The sequence below is a fragment of the Balearica regulorum genome, chromosome 17 (genome assembly GCF_011004875.1).
Source record: "Balearica regulorum gibbericeps isolate bBalReg1 chromosome 17, bBalReg1.pri, whole genome shotgun sequence".
Lineage (NCBI taxonomy): Eukaryota > Metazoa > Chordata > Aves > Gruiformes > Gruidae > Balearica > Balearica regulorum.
In genome coordinates, this window is record NC_046200.1 from 11549945 (window position 1) to 11570007 (window position 20063).

The following is a 20063-nucleotide window of genomic DNA, read 5'->3' on the forward strand; positions in this document are numbered from 1 at the left end:
GGGATCAGGGCTGGCCAAGGTCTCATAATAGACAGTACTACCTTGCTGATCATTCCTTGTCTAACTGTATCTTGGAGACTATGGTTACCCAGGTCTAGGATATCCACATTCAACTAAAATTGCTGGCTAAACCCAGGCTTATGCTGAAGCTGAGAGGCAAAGCACACAGTCCAGAAGGAAACTGGGACCTCACCCTCCAATCTGCTTCTTGAGCTTGGCACACAGGAACAGATCAGTAAAAAGAAAGACATGACGTAGTTTGCGAGCCCCCTCAACCAGCTCCACCATGAAACTGTCCTTCAGCAGCTGCCGGTGCTGGCGATAAAACAGAAAAAATGTTTTAGTTAGTGCACTATGAGCCCCAGATTTGGCACTGGGGCAACACATTCCTTAGACATGACTCCTACCAGAGCCAATTCAGTAAATTGGTCTAAGTCAGAAAAAAAGAAAAAAGGCTGTTAAATGTTCCTTGCTGTAAGCTCTGCTCCCTGATGCTGCCCTCTCTCCCAGTGACTAAAATGGCCAGACATCTCCTTTCTTATCTGGGTCTGGGCCAGACTTCAGGCTTCTCTCCATCACCTGCCCCTGAGCCCAAGCGTAATCTATCGTGAGTCATTGCCCAGCTTCTGCCTACCGAAGGGCCAGAATCCCTGACAGCACATCATCCCCTCACAGACCACCAGAGAGCAGCAAACACCACTTTTCTCAGGAGTCACCTACCCAGTCACTGAATTCAGCTTAAGCTACCCCAGCAGGGAGAATGAGCAGCGAACACCTCCACCAACACCTCCGCTCCCCATTCACAACAGTAGTTTGTCAACAGTAACAGCTGAATGCCATTGCTGCTTCTTTATTACAAGTGCTGTTAAGGGATGATTCTGGAACAAAACGTGTATTTAGCAAACGTCTCAGTAGTCCCTTTTCAGCCTGTGTTTAAATAGGACCATCTGGATATCCCCCCACCCCATGCCTATTTAAATCTCTTTTATATATCATATAAAAGTTCCCCAAACCTAGAAGATGCAAAGAAGCTGCACAACCCTGATGCCTTTATTCCTGTTTCTAGTTCCAGGGAGCTTCACAGCCTCCTAAATAAGAGGCACACGTTGGTAGGCAGACGCATCACTTTCCTAATTCCCTCATGGGGACCCCGTAGTTGAAAGACAAAAAGGCTGGAACACTGGCGCTGAGACAGATGGCTGTGTGCTGTTACCAGTGACCAAGCCAGGAGTTTCAAGCTCTGCTCTATGGTCAGGTCTCCTGCTCCAATGTCAGGATCAATAGGAATCTGAGTGCACATCTGGAATAGATATCTCCCACTGATTTTCAAACAGAAGTCAGGAGTATTAAACTTTGGGCAAAGTTTATTCCCAACACTATGTATAACTGTCAGTGCTGCTTTGCTTCACATCCAGAACAAGCAGGAACCATCAGCTTCTCCACATAGGTATGCTAAGGTACTTTTTCCTGAGTTTCCTTGCTTTTCCAGCTAAGAGGGTGCTCCCCTGACACCAACGAGCGACACATTACGGATACCATATATGCCTAGACAATACCATGGCTGGGGATAGGAGAGATCTGCTAACACTGCCCAGCACTAACACCTCCCTCCACTGACTCCCTGACAGCTTTCTCCAGGCCCATCCATGCTCGCGACTTGTCAGTATGACTTGCTCCCAACGTCCAGTATCTCTGCAATCCCCACGCTGGGAAACATGTACATGAAAACTGTCCATTTCCAAGAGGCAGCTGTGCTTAGCTATGCAGCAGAATGCAACAGGAAAGCAGTTAACCTGAGTAAGGTCAGGACATCCAAACAGGAATTGATGCCTCTGCTTCTCAGGTTATGCCCCACAGGTTTTGTTTGCTGCATGACTTAACAAGCCCTGAACACATCTACTGCAGCGGGTGTGGGAGTGCAAACTCCTACACGCTGCCTCTCCTTCCGCCTACCATCCTTCCCAACTTGGCTCTCCAAAATGAAAACAAACCACATCAGTCCTGAGCCCAGCAGGCATCATGGCAAGGAACACAAGGCAGAGAAATGCCCTTGCAGACATAATTCTTTTTTCCGCATTCTGTCCTACAGCACCCTAAACTTCCTGACATGGACTAAGAGTCTGCATTTTCCTATCTGCAGCTGCACTAGCAGCACAGCTAGCTGTTAAAACACACATAGCAATGTCAGCATCTCATCTCGGTGCTACCTTCCATTACACAAAGGCCCTGGAAATCTGTGAGCAGCAGCAAAAGCTGCACCTTTCCCATAGTGCCAGGAAGCAAGGCTGCTCCCTAGCAGACTGTTGTACCATCCCTGGGCAGGAGTCTGTAGAGATCTGGTATCCAGCAGTGATTCAGGCTCAGAAAGGCCTGTACATATGTTAATGTTTATTTTTAGGTGGGTGTGATCCTCCTGGCTTCTCCTCAGTGGTTTTGGAGAGAACACCTGCCTGCATTAATGTGTTTGCTGCTGATGCGCACTTGTGCATGCCTCCCCCCTCCTGCCTGGCAAACAAACCCCAGGTAGGAAACTAGAAACACTGAGCTTTAAAAATAAATAAATAAAAAGGAGGTACCTTGTCAGTAGCAAAACCACTCTCTACAACTGCAAAGAATTTCATTTGGGAGCAATAACAAAGCAGGGAAAGATATTTTCTGAGCAAGCCAAAACCCTGATCTCAGGTTTCTAGATCTGATGCATATTAATTACGCTGCAGATCAGCTCAGTTCCTCCGAGGCAATGAGAATAGCTTCTTGTTGCCAGCTCAACCTCTGCTCATTGTTCATAGGTGTAAAGATGTTCTCACAGCTCACTCATCTCTGCTACCCAGCAGGATGTGGCACTGTCTCTTCCCTACCTGGCAAGGACGTGGCATGGTCCTGATCTGGCCCTCTGTCCCTCTCTGCCAGGCACTGGCAGGTGTCCGAAATCAGCCAAGACCCTAGCCCAGCACTCTGCCAAGAGTTCCAAGCTGAAAAATATCCCAGGCTAGTCCAGAGCACCAACCCAGCACCCTGTCCTGGGAAGATGTCTCTGGTGGCAGAGACAGGCCAACAACACAGCCAGCAATGTGTTTCCTCACAGGCAATGGAGAGCACAGGCCCATAAGAGCTGTTGGAGGACTGTGAAGCACTACTGCTCAGCCCTAGATCAGCCCCCTGGTTTTGGCAGTATTCCAGTACCATTACCTAGGCCAGAGTATTTTGAAGACAAGCATGTCCTCAAGTGAAGGGGAAACCCATACAGAGGCACCAGTGACTGGAAACCCTTGTGTCAGGCCTCCACAAAATAAGAAAAGAAGAGCCAATCAGTATTTTCTGCAGCAAGGGTACAGACCTTCCCACATGGGCTGCATATTCCAACCAGGCCACCCTTTCTACTGCCTTCTGAAGTTGCACCTAACCTGTCACTGCACAGTCCTTGGCTATCACCACCCAAGCAGACTTCCTCCAAGCAGCCATGTTCTCTGTCCCACATCTCCCCAAAACTCAAGCAGAAAGCTTGCCAAACACGGATGTGATTCAACAGCCTTCATACTTCCCATCTGGGACTGAGGTACCACTCATTTGCACTGAGTTTATTTTGCCTAGCACTCCTGGGTACAAAATAGCCTGACTGACATGAGGCACAGTGCTACCATGAGGCAGCAAAAAGTCTTTGGCAGCATGATCTCCCAGAAAGAGAGCTGGGTGGGAAGAAGACAAGGCTGTATTTCCTAAGCTTCACTGGAACAGAAGTAAAAGGGTAAAAGGGATGTATTCCAGTCAGCCACTCAGAGGAAAACACTGAGTTTCCCAGACCTTTCATTCTTCCTATCTTCTCGCTCATGAGCTAGTTGGGAATGTTTCCCTTCAGCAAGCAGCAGGGGTAAACTGCCACAAAAGCAACCAAGTATGTGGGGAGGATAGGACAGGAGAAAACATTTGTGGATCAAGTCAGGAAATCTCTCCTCACAGGGGTGTGGAGCTTGATATTAGATCTAACTACCAGCTTCTCTTGGAAAACAGGACTTTCGTCAGGGCTGGGCACAACAGGCATGCCCCAGGCTGCTCAGCATCAGTAGAGCAGAGGAGGAGCGCTTCCAGCAAAGGGTCACATCCTTTGTTGCAAATGATTCATCTTGCTGGGAGGGTTCAGCAGGTCAGAGGGAAACAATAAAAGGATTTCCCAACTGGCTTACCAGATCTCTGCCAAACCCCACAGTGAGGGAATGCAGGGCACCTTCCCGGACCTCCCGACATGAGTCAGCCCATCCTACCCCACCCTGGGGGAGCCAGCAGTCCCCTCAGACAGGACTTGTGACACCTCAGCTCCAGAAGCCCTCTCCAGCAGTTTGGGAACCAAAGCCCACTTTGGTCAACTCCTCCCACTCAGGGCCAGCGACAGCTATTCCTTCGGTGGCCTCCTGTTAAACAGGGTCTCCTGAAACATGAGGTCTTTTGGTTGGGTGATCCTGCTGGACATGACATACAATAGCCTATGTGTGGGAAACCACCTCTCTACCTTGTTTCCAAAGTTACTCTGTTTGCTAAGGTTACCAAAGGTGCTAAAGGTTTCCTAAAATACCCTGAAATGACATATAGACTACAGAAACATCAACTAAACATCCAAGAAAACATAAGCTTAGGATCAGAGTGGCAGTACACTGGCAGAGTGACCTCCTCTCTACCACAGACAGCCTCAAGACTGCCAGGTGTCCAGCAGAGGAGCTCAGCTATAGAAAGATGTACCAGGAGGCCTGGGGGAAAACTTCCTATTTTGTACCGTAATGGAATGAATTAGGATCATCTTTAATTTCTCAAACAGGGCCTGGGCAGACTGTTACCTTCAGGGGCTCTTGCAAAGCTCCTGTACTGGTGCAGTATAAGTCCCAAGTCTCCTTTCTAGGCCCCGCTTTCCTTTGCATGCTTTCACCTGCTGCTTCTCCCACCCACCTCAGTGCTCTGGACAAAAGAACCCTGCCTGTACGTCTTTCAGTGCATAGATATCCTCTTTGGATTCCCTATTGCTGTCCTCCTCCTCTTACTTCTGTCAGTGAGCATCTCCCCCTCCTCTGCTACCGAACTCACGACTACCTGTATGCTCATCTATTCATCCTACAGTGTTTTTGTGCTGTTTGCATATGATAAATCCTGCTGCTGTCACGTACTATTTAACTCCAGGAAGCATGGCAGAAGACCAGCTTGTCTGAGACACATTACAAAAAGTGGAATTTAAAAATCTACTCATCCAGAACCACAGCTGTACAAAAGGCCATCTCCTCACTTGTGTGCCGAGGAAAAGAGCTCATCCGATGTGGTGACAGCAGAGGCCTGCAGCACGCGTGGGTGAGAGCTACCCAGGAAGGACTGGAACATGTGTGATGCAGGAGGAGGAAGGTAAAAGCAGGAGATGGGTATTGGCATATGTCAGTGAGGGAGACGTGGTTTGGCTTTCTGCAGAGCGTAGGAAGAAAATGATTCCTCATGTATGTGTGTGTGTTGCAAGACCAGCATTGCAGAATAAAGGGATGCTCTGCCTAGGGAGATAAACTGGCTGCTCTTTGAGCATTTTAATAGCCTTTCTTTTTTTGTTCCAAAGCTTCTGTCTCCAGGAGCACTCTGACTCCAGCTGTAAGACAGAGTGTGAAGCATCCAAGATCATTTTTGATTGGTCTATTGCCAACATCTGCCCAAGGCCTCCAGAAGCAGTAGGCACCAGGCCTCAAGCTGTACATGGCTGCCTGTGTTTAAGCTTACCTCCCAGCTTTTCAAAGGCTTTAGTTTGCACTTCTGCTCCCTTGCAAATGTCCTTTGTCCTTTCCCTTCCCTAGCACGTTTGGGTCTCTAGCAAGTTAAACAGGAGCCTAAGGCAATGATACCCAGGCCCTAGACTGCCGTTTAAAGCCACATGTAGAAACATGGTAGAGCAGCTTGCCAAGCAACTTCTTCACTCCAGGGCAAGGGAAACGGTGCACAGTAGCATAAGCACATCCAACATGTGATCTATTGGGCTTGATCCCAGAAGGAGCTGCCCATCAGCCCTCTTGTGTCTGGACTGGTGCTGATGAGACCAGACACTAAGTCACTCAGCCAGCGGAGTGACTCAAGACTCAAGACTTCGTTTTCAGGCAGATCCACTCGTCCACGCCACTATGGGATCACACAAATACCAGTGTGAACACTCCAGAGACGGTGGGACTGCACAGCCAGGGTAAGGCAGAATGGCAGCCATCACCACTCAGGTCAGTCTGAACTGCCCTGAAACAACCCCCTGCAAAGAGCATTAGATGAGCAGCAGTTCAAGAAAGGAGCCACCATCTCCCAAATTAACTCTGCAATTTTTTGCAGTTTCATTAATTCCTGCTTTACAAGGATGGGATGAATTAGCTGAAAACGCAAGCCTTTACTTCTGGCAGGGAAAGACAACATGAGCTCTACCATCATTTGCATCCAGGCTTAGTTGAGAAAAAAACATGCAGTCTCTATAGCTTCTCTGTTAATAAGACAAGAAAGGTTATTACCCGCTTCCTTCTGGCACATAATAGTGGCACATCCTTCACCTCAAAGCATTCGTTTTCCTGTTTCCCCAAGGGACCATCCCCAGTAGAACTCTAAATGGGTTCTGTATTTAAGCCAAGAGGATAGCGATGAAGAAGGATTAGCAGTGAGCAAATAAGATGCCTGCTCCATGGTCCTAAGAGGTGGAAGATTCTCCACCACTCGCATTCCGAGTCAGAAAGTACAGTGCTACTCAGACTCCCTTTCCCTCCGTGCATTTGTTTGGTTATTTAGAGGGTTGGCAAAGTGGATACCTGCAGATAATCCAGAAAAAAAAAAAATCCTAAAAAAGTAAAACCACAAAAGTAGAAAGATGGGAAGAAAAGGAGGGAACAAGAGAATGTAGCAGATCAGGCTGATTGGAAACAGACACAAAAGCCCAGAGAAGCCCTCCTGGCTCCCCTGTGGGACTGGGACTCTCCTGGCTCCTCAGTACCGCAGCCCTCAGAAAACCACAAAGCAGAGAAAACTAGCTACAGTCAGTCCGGCAGGCAGCAAGGACCAAACTATGTGTGTGTGTAGGCTTAACCCACCAAAACTGCCTTCCCTGCTGTAGCCCTTTCTGTCCCTCTGGTAAATGGTTTTACTCCCTTTGTTCCCATCTCCTTGCACTACCTGAAATACTCATTCAGCCGAGCAAATTAAACCAGGTCCATGCATCACAAAAAACTTTCCATTTACATGCATAAGTCTAGAATTACGAAAAAGCCTTCTGAACCAAGCAGAACCAGGGGGCCGGTGTGCAGGAAGTACACCTGACATCAGGCAGGAAGAGCAGGGAGGGCAGACTGAGTTGGTGCTTCGGGAGCAGGGAGTCGCCTTTTGCAAAAGGGAGGAATGCTGTGCTGATGAGCCTGTATTCTTTCCTGACCTGCACTCTTCTCCTTAGCAGCCTGTCACTAGGGAGATTAACAACTGGCTGCTTTCCTTAGTTCAAAGCAATCCTGAAAAAAGAGCTGGAGCAAGAGGCTGGCAAAGGAGATTTGACTCCTCCTCACAACATACTCAAAGGGGAAAAATATTCCACATAAAAGGCAAGGACTGGGAAAAAAAGATAACTGAGATCAGCACCTAAGCAATACATGAGGGGAAAGGGCTGTTTTCCCTCCTTCCTTTCCACCAAGGAAATTTCAATGGGAGGAAGACAAATAATGAAAAAAGCCATCAAAGCAAGCTGGTGATTCATTAAAATAAAAAATGCATTATGCATTGAGAGCCGTCAGTTAGGAGATGCAAACTGCACACTGTCCTGCCACCCTAGGGGAAGCACAAGCAGGGCAAGTGGGAGAAAAGGATAAGTAGAAAAGGAAAGATTTACAGGCATAAACAAAACCGAGCTATGACCCCAATCTGAGTAGCTTGTAGGAAGGAGCAGCCATCACTAACTGACGTGGAGTAGCTGGGAGCAGATTTGTGTCTCTCGATTACTATGCAGAGAGTGAACATACTTACTCTCTAGACACAGAGTGGTGTTAACTGGGGCATTACTGCTTTGAAAACAGTGGGATATTGGTGCCAAATAAGTAAAGAAAGTATCCACCATTAGCTTCCCAGAGTGGAAGGCAAACTCTGAGAAGCATCAGAAGCAAGTCCTTTTCTTCCTTGGGCTCACTGCAAGCTGTGTACAGTGAGGGAGAGCACAAAGGGCTCCCAGTCCCCTCCAGCACACCTACAGCCCTCTCCTCAGGTATGTCCTCTTCTTTCCCTCCCCACATCATATATGGAGTCACTGCAGGACCAGTGAGAGTGTAAACAGGCCTGCTGAGCCCAATCCTGACAAACCTCCCCATCCTGCTTTCTAAGATCTGACAAATATACCACTCCAAAAGGAGATCATCAGGATCATCCTCCTGAGCCTGCCCCTCTGCCTGGGCTCCGCACCTCATTAGGATTCTGCATGACACTTTTCAAAGCCTGCATCCCTCATTGAGATGCTGACAGACAGCTGGAGAACACAAAATGCTTCCTCCCCTGTGAGAGGGCATTCTAGCCTGCGATTTCTGCTATGACTCAATCAGCATCCACTTTAATGAGGCCATCTACTATTGCTCAGGCCCTGGTGACTGATGTCTGAGCTTCTGCCTCAGCCTCCAATTGCTCAGCCCCTCCTTTTCTCAGCTGCAGGCTTCCTCAGTTGACAAAATGAGACAATGAGCAAGACTTGCAGGACAAAGTGCACCGAATTCCCAGTACTGCGGCTTCTAGCAAATCTCTGTCGGCTGAAAATCAGTTTAGCAGCTAAAAGCAAGCATGTTTAGTTGACAAGATTTGGGAATACATCATGAAGGTTCATGGTATCTTAACAGTCTCCTGGGCTTTGCAAGAAATGTTTCTGTACAGGCTAATTCGGGTCACTTTTGAACAGCCAGTATCTCTGGCATGCTGCCACAATTCCTCTTACACATATACTATCTGAGCTGCACCTCTCTTTTGTCCAATCTCCTACATTCTTCTCTCTCTCTCAATACTTCTGTCAGCCCTAGCCTTTCCTCATCAGGAAGGACTGAATTTTTTTCTAATGAAATTACAAGGTAGATGAATCAAGCCCATTGGGGCATGCAGGACTTTACCATTGTGTAGCTCTATGCCCTCCTTACACAACACTGCATACAGGTAAGGGAACTGCACATCTTGGAAATTTCTGGGTGTAGTCCACCTCCTAGCAGAGCTGAGAAGAGTTATATTACACCCTTAGGAGTCAATCACATCCCTTAGCTTTCCCAATCCATTCCATCTATTTTGCTTCCTAGTCCCATTTACAACATTCTTCTTTAGAAATGAGGATGCAAAAAAAAAAAAAAGAGTTTTATGGCGAGAATGAAGATTCTGGAAAATAGCTTTTCCTAATCCTTTATGATTTCTGATGTTTCCTCATCTTTTTCTCCTCCCAGGCTTCTTATTTGGTTTCAGTTTGCAGGTAAAATACAAATCCATTTAGTGCATAGCACTATGCATCAGTGAAATTATTTATGACAAATTATTATAACAATGCTAAGGAAAAAAACTCTAATCATACTTTCCCTCTGGGTTTCCAAACTGTTTTCTGAACAGAAAAGAGAGAGGAGCTGTACCACATCCTTTAGAGAACAAGGACACTGCATAAACTGTATATTAGCAACAAACAAATTAATAGCATAACTTCCTAGTCCACTCTACAGAAAAGGCACAACCAGCATTTAGAAAGTGAGAAATAACAAAAAGCAGGAAGACTCACCTCCCCCTTCTTTACAGTCATGGACTGCCGACGAGGAGTGATCTCCTCATTGATGCTGGAGAGGAAGTTCTGCGAGATCCGCAGAGCATCCTGCAGGAGTGGATGATCAGGGTGGCTCACTGGAGTGTGCTTGAGCAAATCCTGATGCCAGGAACACAAAGAAAGAACAGAACCATGAGCAGCACTGGAAAGCAAAAAGGTCTGCGGGTCCCTAAATAGGGCTGTAGGACAAGATGCTCCAGCTTCTTCTTACAGATTAGTGCAAGGATTTATCTCTAGAGGAAGAGGATAATACTCTGCACTTCTTGGTAACACCGCTGAAGTAGCAGCAGGGTCCTACTTATGGACCCTCTCCTCTTAGTGTAAAGGCGAGAGGCTCTTACGCAGCATGACAAGTTTATTTTTGCAATCCTGCAGCTCCACGGAAAATTTGAAGGGCAAATAAAATAGGAAAGGGGCCTAAAATTTGAAAACTACCCTTCAGATACTCACATGCAGGACAAGTGTGCTGCGAGTCACTCGATCCACTGGCTTGTACAACAAAGCTGTGGGAAAAAAAAAGCAGCAGGAACATAAGGAAGATGTACCTACACGCAGCACCTACAGAGCAATCTGTCCAATGTAACTGAATGTACAAGCACAGGTTTATGAACCAATGAGCTACTTGAAAATTCCCTTCTCTAAGGTTAATGTGCTGCGCAGCCAATAAAACACACAGAGGAAATAAACATGCTCCATAGCAAACAGATGCCCACTTGTGAGCACGCCCTGCCAGACAGTGGATGAGGAGCACACAAGGTAGTACAGAACAACTGCACACAGCACAGCACGCTTCCAACAATTCCCTGGCTTGTCCCAGAGGCAGAATCAGGTCTTGCACTCTTAAAGTTGCCAAGGAAATCCCTGAAAAGTTGGACTCCCTCCTTCAGGAGTTCAGCGTGACATGCTGAGTGCTTCCAAATCTTGATAATAGGCCAAAACAGGAAGGGGATTGCCTTTTATATTAGTGAGTATGGAAGCTTCTTATAACATGGGTTGTCTTTCACTTGTGTTCACAGAGACAAGCACCATGGAACCTGATCTTGACCAGGCTCTCTAGATGCTACCACAGTGCAAAAATCATACAACAATAACTGCTAGGATTGCATTTATGCTATCACTGGGCAGCAGATATTCTCTTAATATCACAGCAGCCCTTTGGTTAGCCTGGTTTTACCCAAAAAGACTCATGAGATTTTAAACTGGGCAGGGGTTTCCCCATGCATGCATGCATGCATGCAGCTTACTATGCACAAGCTCTGCTACACAGCAAAAGGGAACTGATTTCCCAGGTAGAGCCAGAAGAGACTCCATAATCTTCCAGCATTTAAAAAGAAAAAGGGAGAGTGGAGTTTTGGCAACAGCCTCCACACAGTCCTGACAAACCACAGCCTCCTCTGCATGGATCACTCACTTTCCAAGGAATTTTTCGTCGTCTGATCTTTAGATTCCTTTGTGCTTCTAGCCTTTAGATTCTAAAAGAAAAAGAAAACCCATGTAGCAGACAGTCAATCACCTTGAAATATCATATGGGAATGTAAGAGACTATCTGCTCCTCCAAAGGAGGGCCTGAGTGTGAATGGAGAACAGCCCCATCACAGTTCAAGTCAGTGAAGGAAAAATGTGCTTTCCTTCTTGGTAAATCCACCATTCCCATGTCACAGGCACCCACATATCTCACATATTAAGTAATTTTCTTAGGAGTGCATATCAATAGAGATGAAGCAAAGCAGGGAACCACCTATAGTGACAGGGATGGTGGAGTTTTTAAATCACTTGCAGGGTAAAGACATGTCCATATGGATGCAGCTGTTGTCACAGCATGTATATACCACCAATAAATACAGTACAGGACTGGGATTCAGTACCCCCAGGTTATATTTCCTTACACTTGTACTCAGAGCTGGATGACCTTGGACAAGTCAGCTCTCTTCCATGGCAGAAAAGGAACAATGCCTGTGACTCTTCTCTTTGCACATGAACTGTGAAGCTACATGCATTAATGTGCTGAGCTCCAAGATCCTCACCGGACGCAAATGCAAAAGTATCATCACCATCATTCCAAATACAGTAGTTACTAGCATGATTTCAAAGTCATCCTTCAGAAAACAGCAAAAAAGAGGAATCACATTTGCACAGAGCCCAGGACCCAGAGGTCTTAATCTCTGTTCTGTCTTCTAGGGACTACCACAATACTATCTATACATACTACTATTAATAAATGGGAAAGTCCATGGAACGTATTTTAGTACTGAAAGAAAAGTAAGCACAGGGGAAGCCACATTACTAATGAGCTGACACTACTAGAGCACAGAAGTGTTCAGGCAAAGGACCAGAACCTGATGGAAATCCTCAGGAAATGAGAGAATAGAAGACATTTGCCCTCTTAGTACTGCAGGTCCCAAAAGGCAAGCCTTGCTTCCCTAATTTCACAGAGGGAACATGTTTTGTTTTACCTCTTTATCACAAATATCTAAAAGGACATGCAATATTGAATGTACTCAGGAGTTTTTTCAGAGCAATAAACACCCTCAGTATTATTCAGCTCTGATTATTTATCTGCTTGCTTTTAAGGACACGCATATTAAGTTCATGTTTTCTTGGCAACTGAGTTCTTCAAAATATAATCACCACAATACAAAGAATCAACAAGACCATGTACTGCGGGTGAAACTGGTGGCCTGGGAAGCCTGAAAAAGTATTCAAAATGCTTTGACACAAGGTGGTACTCTTAAAGATAGGAAATCAGAGCAGCACAATGAATAACATTACACATTACGGTAATGTAACGTAACATTACACATTTGCCTTTTTAAACAGAGAACAACCCTTTCCTCCTCTCCATGCCAGTGAAGCCTGCAATTCCACTGCTGTAATGCAAGCCATTAAGGATGGCTTTTTACACTACAGTCAGCATCATCATTAGCAAGAGAAATATTTGAGAAACTCAAATACAGCTTTCCCTTCTAGAAACGCATGAAGGTGGCACAGAGCTGGGAAGTTCAAAGCAATGCTAATTTTTACAAGACTGTCTGCGCGGGGACAGCACATAAAGGCTGTCTATGTGATAACGTCTATTAGCCCAAAGTATAAATCGCTGTAAGAACATGAGCTGAAGCAGCAAGTCTATGGGAGCTCACAACTCCTCCAGAAGTCAGGGCTGCAAAGATACTTGGAGGATAGACAGGAGTGACATCACAGGGTATTAGTCAGATCCAGACAGCTCGTGTGTCTGAATACCATGACATTACCTCAGAGATTTCAGCAAACTGAGCATTGGCTTGGCAGCATTTCTCTGCTGTCTCCATAGCAACTTCATAGTTATCCACAAAGGCCCGGTACACTCCCAGCTGGCTGGCCTGCAGGAAGCAAAACAAAATACAATAAATACTGGAGAAGATGACAGTTTAGGATGGCCAGCCTCAGTATCTAGTGATCAGGTCATGTTCCTTCACACCAATGAATCGCAGGGAATGCTGAGTGAGCCCAGAAAGACATCTCTGACCTGTCAGCTTTGCTTAACCAGGGCAGGTGCTCCCAGGCACCCAGTTCCATCTACACTGAACAGGTTCACTTGTGAAGGATGTGGAAGCCTGTGAGAATGACACATCCTTATTACTGCCATCTATTTTTCCTTTCTGAGCTGCCAGATTAGTATCTATTAATATTTTAGCTCATTGATGTAACTGGAGCTGCTGGCTATTTGCCACAAAATATGAATCAGACAGGAATGATTCAGCCCAACAGCACAAATGTGACCCCAGTAAGCTACTTGTTGTCTTTTGCATGATGGACACACTAAATCAAACCCAGATATTAGCCCATATCTGCATTAGTGAACATCGTTATAAGGGCAGCAGAGGGCTGAAAATACAGAAGAGACATTCAGAACACCATCTGTTTGGAAGGCAGTTGATTGCAGCACTAGGTGACAGAGAACATCAATTTTTCCAGCAGAAGGAATATGCAATGGGACCAGAAGAAGATGGAGCAGGCCTCAGAGTGCAGTAATAAGCCATTATTATCATTGAGTCTTAGCACTGATCCCGTTTGCTTAGGAATTGCAGCCATATTCATGCCAAAGAACATAAGATCCAGTGCGGGAAATCCCTGGGTAGCTTCCAAGCTTGTCTGGATTGCAGAGCTGGTTTTGTGTTGCAGAGCTGCACAGGCTGTGCTGTAAACACCTCAGCAGCTTGAACATGCTTGCAAGTGCATGGTCAGTAGTGAGCCAACAGGTGGAGTGCTGTAAAAGGCTCCATTAAAGAGAAGTTTGTTACCACAAGAGCTTGCACTTACCTTCTTATTTTTGCAACTTCCCTGACATTTCTGCCCAAGACGTGCAACAGGCAGAGCAGTTAACCTTCCCACAGACAGTGCTCTTTTCCTCTCCTGCTCTCTCATAATCATTGTGTTCCCCATTCTCTATGGAGCTTTGTGCAAGAGATGATGGAAGAGAAAAAGCCACTCTCAGGAGAATGTTCCCTGCACAGACTCCTTTAGCTAACAGAGGCTAAGAAACAGTGACCTATTTCTTAGGGCACATTTTACTGAAAGATTAGGAATCAATTTCAACCCTTGTACAAAATAACATGGTTATGACTGAAGCTGAAGGAAACTGCGCTGACTTATGCCAGGGATGAGCTGGCCCCAGCAGTGTGGAGAGAATAAAATCTGTATTTGCCACTGGGGCACAATTCTGTGAAGAAGCTGCTGTCAGAATTACTGATCCTTTGCAGGACTTATGACATTTGGGTTTGGATGATGCCAACTAACATGGCAGAACTTTAAAGTTTCTCCATTTCTGTGTGGCTCATTTCCTGCTACTCCTGAAATCGTTCTAAGCTTTTGTTTTCTTCCTCTAAACATGCTGTCATGAAAATATCTTTTCCATTGAAAACTGAGCTTCCAATCAAAGCAATAATGCTCACACACTGTTTTCATGCTGGTTTAAGTTTTCTCTTTTTCAATTAAAAAGAATACACTGAAAATTAAACAAGCTTTCATAGAAATAATTGGCTTTTGGTTAAAATTTTTTCCATTCCTGAGAACTATCAGTGATAATATTTACTAAATATTGCTTCATTTATAAAACCAGTTCTAAAGTGTTTCCTTTCTAGTTATAAAAAATATGTACAAAATATTCCCCAAAAAATGAGAAGCATATTTCATTCCCACATGCCTACCGTCTTTTTTTTCTTTTCCTTAGTTTTAACAGGAAAAAGGTGGAATAACAGTCACAGATGTTGCAAATGGATTGTAGTTTGTGCCAGCCACATGAAATTCTACAACTCCTTGCATGCAGAATCTATAACTTCAATCTACGGTGCTTTGTTTTGTGTGATATTAAAGAAAATTAACGTCCCCAGGGACCTCAGGATAATAACAAGGATTCCAGTGTTTATCATCAGATTGCATGACATGACCACAAGTAAACAGTCTGCTCCAAAAGATTCGATGTACATCCTGTAGAGATGTCTTGTAACACCTGATGTTCTTGCTGTCTCTCTCATCTAGCTGCTTCCCACTGCCTGCCAAGAATTATTAGCTTTATCTCATCCAGCAAAGAGTTCACAATTCCCACTGACACTGTACCAAACCACCAGAAACTGAAACTGCTAAGCTAGCTGAAAGCTTCCTGCACTAAGGCAATTTGCTCTTTTGCTTCCAATACTAATCCAACAAAATCAACAATTCTGTTACAAACACACAAAAATCAGGGGAATGTAAGAGTAGAGTGCCAGAAGGGCTTGACTCCTGGACCTGTGATCTCTGTCAGCAAGAAATGGTCTTAAACGAAGGCCTGAGTAGCTGTACAGTGAGTCAAAGCTTACTCAACAGCCAGCAGGGGTAAAGAATATATTCAGTTCTTCTTCAATTAGTGCTATCTTCATTGCTGCACTACACTTTCAACACAGTTTGTGAGGCTGCCACTTTCAGCAGCCTTCTGTATCTTTGTTTCAGCAACCAACAGCAGGTGGTTTTGTCTTCTTAAACCAGTTGCTCAGAATGCATACCATGAACTACTCACCAAGGCACCAGCTTGACCCCTCCTGGCTAAAACATGCTGGCAGTGAAAAGCAGATTCCCATATTTCGATCTTGAGCTGCTGGCCTGCATGGAAAACATCATCTTCCAGGCCCATATTCCCCCTACTCCATAGGGGATGGGGCTGGTGCTGGGCCACACAGCTGCTAACAATTGAGTGACCCTGGTAAAGCACACTCCCCATCCAATAAACCCCTCACTGGAATGTCAGTCCTACCCTGAGAATCAGAGGCACCTCAGGAATGCAGAGATTCTTTTCTTTTCTAAAAAGGAAAAAACAGCTCCTTTAATCCTTTGCTCTCTGCACATGCTAGGGGAGAGGCTAAAGGGGCCAAAGGAATCTCCTAGAATGCAAACAATTTGTCATCTGGCTCAAACTCAGCAATTTTAATTCGGCCTCAGGAATATGCTGTATATGTCTTTGTCCTGTTCTGCACTCAGAGAATTTTCTTGAGGTTGCTTGGAGGACTCTCACAGCAGGTTGACTGCATCAGCATAGCAGCAAGGGGAATATCAAGGACAGGATGATGGTAGAAAAGCAAAGCCAAAGGTGATGACCATAAAACAGAGAAAATCATCACAAGCTGGAGCAAAGCACCACAGAGAGAGGGAAATATGTGTGAGGGAGCTCATCAATAATGAGAAACACTTAGCTGTCGGTGTTAGAAAGTACACTTTTAAACACTGCCATTCTCTCATCTTCCTCTAAAGCAAATGGTTTGATGACACTGCAGACACCTGGAGATTCAATGTTTCTGTGAAATTGTATTTGTATTAGTAGTATAACTTGCTAGAGTCTTTAATTAAAGGCAATGAAACAGCCACTTTTGCTGTAGGCCCTTCACTGCAGTGAGGCAAAGCTAGAAGCCTCGCATCTAATCCAGCTATGGGCTTTCATCCCCTCGGTCTACGCGTAGTCATACCAGGACCTACGAGACGAATGAGAGGTAACAGGAGATTCGGTGATGGTAGCTGACTCACCAGCTTTTGGAAGAGGTCCCCTACACGTTGCTGGTGACTCCACTGCTGCACTCGGGGAAAGAGCCCATCATAGAATTCTTTGTGGATCTCATAGAGCTCAGGCACTTTGAAGAATATTGTCTCAATCTGCTGACTAGTCAGCACAGGCTGAGAGGTGGTGGCAGCTGCTTTCAAAGGCTTCATAGGCTGAAAAAAGGAATGAAGGAAATTGTTATCATGCAAACCAAGTACTTTCACCCTTGCCACATTACAACACATCCCTTCAGAGAGTTGTTTTTCATCCTATTAATAAGTGATATTTTCATTCACACAACTCCTGAAAGCTAGACATTAACAAATTGTCTCATGGGGATCAGCCACCCCAGCAGGTGAATTTTCCCCGGATATTAATGGTGTGATTAAAATCCCTTTGCATTCCATTTCCTTAATCTCTGTTCAACTGTATAGCAATGTGTCTAATAATTAGCACAGGATACTGAAAGACAGGGCTGCTGGATACTACCACACTAATAACTCCCTGGTTGTGCTATATACAGTCCTTTCTTTGAGCTTTTCTATCTCTATTGGATAAGAGGAGTAGCAGGTACCCTTTGCACTCGGCAACTTGTAACTATAGTACGTGAAGTTCTGGGAAACTTTGGATTGAAGTAGCAATGAAAATCCAAGTACCGGTGTTTAAAATGGTATACGCCACCAGTGCTTACCAGCAGCAGAGCCTCCAGGTGGCTCAGGTAGGTTTCCTCACTGGCTAGGATTCCTGACAGGACCCATTTTCTCATCTCCAGGCCTTTCTCCAGGTCTGGCTCACTCTACAAAGAAGTTAAGGAGAAAAAAGAAAAAGACAAAAGAAAAAAATGAAGAAAAAAAGGAGGAGGAGGGAGAAGGAAAAAAAAAAAAAAACAAAAACACCAAGAATGAGGATGGAGAATAAAAGGTATTACTCAGCTGATGACAGCATACTTGGTTTTTTGGCTTACTTTCAGACTAAAAAAAAAAAAATAAAAATCAATCAAACAAAACCCCACCTGTGCTCAGTGTCCTGTTTCTAGAAACACACAAACATAAAACATTAAAGAAATTTTTATTTTCTAGCAACTGATGTCACTTAGGTTATTTACAGGTGTTATCTTTAGTCATCCAGTTTTGGTGCCTCCATTATGTACCCAGACTTTTTCACAAAATTCAAAACATAGAACTTAAAAATTCGGAAGTTATCCTCTTAAACAAATCTTAGGGGCCCTGGGTTATGTGCAATTCACTCCCTCCTTCCACAAGGGTTCTCTATGATCTTACTCCAAAGCCATGTTTTTCTATGCAGACAGGATCATTTCACCTGCATCTACACAGATGCACATGAATATACAGCGGTTACAGCCTGACATTGCTGTTAAGATGGCTGTTCTTTCTCCCACTCTCTACTATTCACTAAATTATTTTTCAGTGCCAGCTTGCACAATGTCTATTTTTAGTTAGAGGATGGAATAATCAGCACTGCTTGGAACACACATGCTGATTTTCTTATTGGGATTCCATGAAGGAGTTCTTAACCAAAACAACTCAAGAAAGAGAGGGGGAAAAAAAAAATACATTCATGGGCAAATGCACACATCAAGGGAAGACTAATATCAAGCATGAAGATAAGCAGTAATCCCCTCTGCTGAACTTCAACTATCCTTCCTCTCAAAGCTGTTACCTGAAAAATGTTTAAGCTGATAAAGTGAAATTGAATAATTCCATAAACTCTGAAGAAAATGTGGCTGAACAATGAAGGTTATAAATAATGAGAAACACCTCACACACACACACACCCCCCCTTACAGAATCTTACTTCCAGCTCTTTTTATTTTTGTCATTCACAGAAATGGCTTTGTACAATTCTTGTAACCTATGTTGTTAAATGTCTCTGAGAATAGAATCAGTAGTTGGATCTGAAAGGGCAGACACTTTTCAAGGGCTCTGGGTAGGTTGTTTGGGGCTCCATCCTACTCCTGTTAATATACAGAAGAATCTTCAGCTATTGATTTCAGCAGCAGGGGGATTGGCTGAACATAAAGCTCTTCTATAGCTGACAAAAAAAGCTCCATTTAGTTTAGGGTCCTATGCTTTGAACCTTGCAGATGCATATATGAGGTTCATTATGAAGAGATGGTATCTCGGCTACAGGTAAGCTTACAGTAACTATCACATTCTGAGTGTGACTTTGAGCCTACGCACCACATGAAGAAAGAAATGGATCCTCACACTCCCATATATTTCTGGATTCAGTCTCATCAATAACCATCCTGATTTTTAAATGCCTTCATTAAATTTCACAAGATGTTTTCCAGGCTAAGAGACCTTGCAGCAACTACTTTATAAAAAATTTGTGAGGTGTCAAATACCGCCATCACCTCTTAAATAAAAGTGGCAGACAGAAGCTGTTCTAAGCAAATGAGTAAAATTTACACACACATCAGGTACTACACGGAAAGAAGAAGTTGCCTTTTTATCCCACCCTTCAGTGAGGTTCAGCAAGAACCATAGAGCCTTTTAAAATCTTGAAAGAGCATCTCAAAGCAGCTAGGAATTTGTAATTCAGCAGTCATGTTCAGAAGATTTCAGAAAAACGCCAGTGACAAACTACATGGTAAAATGAATGCTGCAGCAGATTCTGTGCATCTACAGAGCACCCGTGTGACTACCTGTTACAGTTCAGTCAGAAATGTGCAACAACATTAAGATCATTCCTTATGATTTTTGTACCAGTAGCACCCGGATGTCCACCTCATGGACCATTTTGTAAGGCATGGTACATACATGCAATCAAGACAGACAGCCCCAAGTTGTTTAACAAAGATTGCCTTCATCAGAAGGAGCAGGGATGTAGCTGTCTGCGTGAAGCTCCCAGCAGCCCCAGTGCAAGAAAAACACAATACCTCTTGGTTTCCAAAGATTTGTTACAACACTTACAAAAGAAAAATGCAGCTTCACAAAGAAGCATTGAGAAAAACTAACAGTGCTCCAAAGTCCCCACTGCTGAGGATGAGGTAACTGGTCAATATTGACACAGCACTATAATTATCTTTAGCAGGTTCTCTTGGAGGATGTGAGGATTTAAAAACCAGCTGCGTATGTTTGTAACATCTGTAAAGAGCAGCACACAATGACAAGTTATTTAAATGATTCAGACTTCCCCATCACGACAGTGACATAACAGTTTTCCTTATAGCACCGAGAACAGTTTTCCTCTTCACAAATAAAA

At 44.5% G+C, this 20063-nt stretch overlaps 1 protein-coding gene across 1 annotated transcript in view; it reads right to left on the reverse strand.

Annotated features, from left to right (window-relative positions):
• The window catches only part of BCR (BCR activator of RhoGEF and GTPase), a 104700-nt gene that overhangs the window by 25271 nt on the left and 59366 nt on the right, over positions 1 to 20063 (reverse strand). The window contains 7 exon segments of the mRNA XM_010311868.2: positions 194 to 315; positions 9755 to 9895; positions 10247 to 10299; positions 11208 to 11268; positions 13045 to 13152; positions 16823 to 17008; positions 17527 to 17631. Coding sequence (XP_010310170.2) covers positions 194 to 315; positions 9755 to 9895; positions 10247 to 10299; positions 11208 to 11268; positions 13045 to 13152; positions 16823 to 17008; positions 17527 to 17631 — 776 coding nt within the window.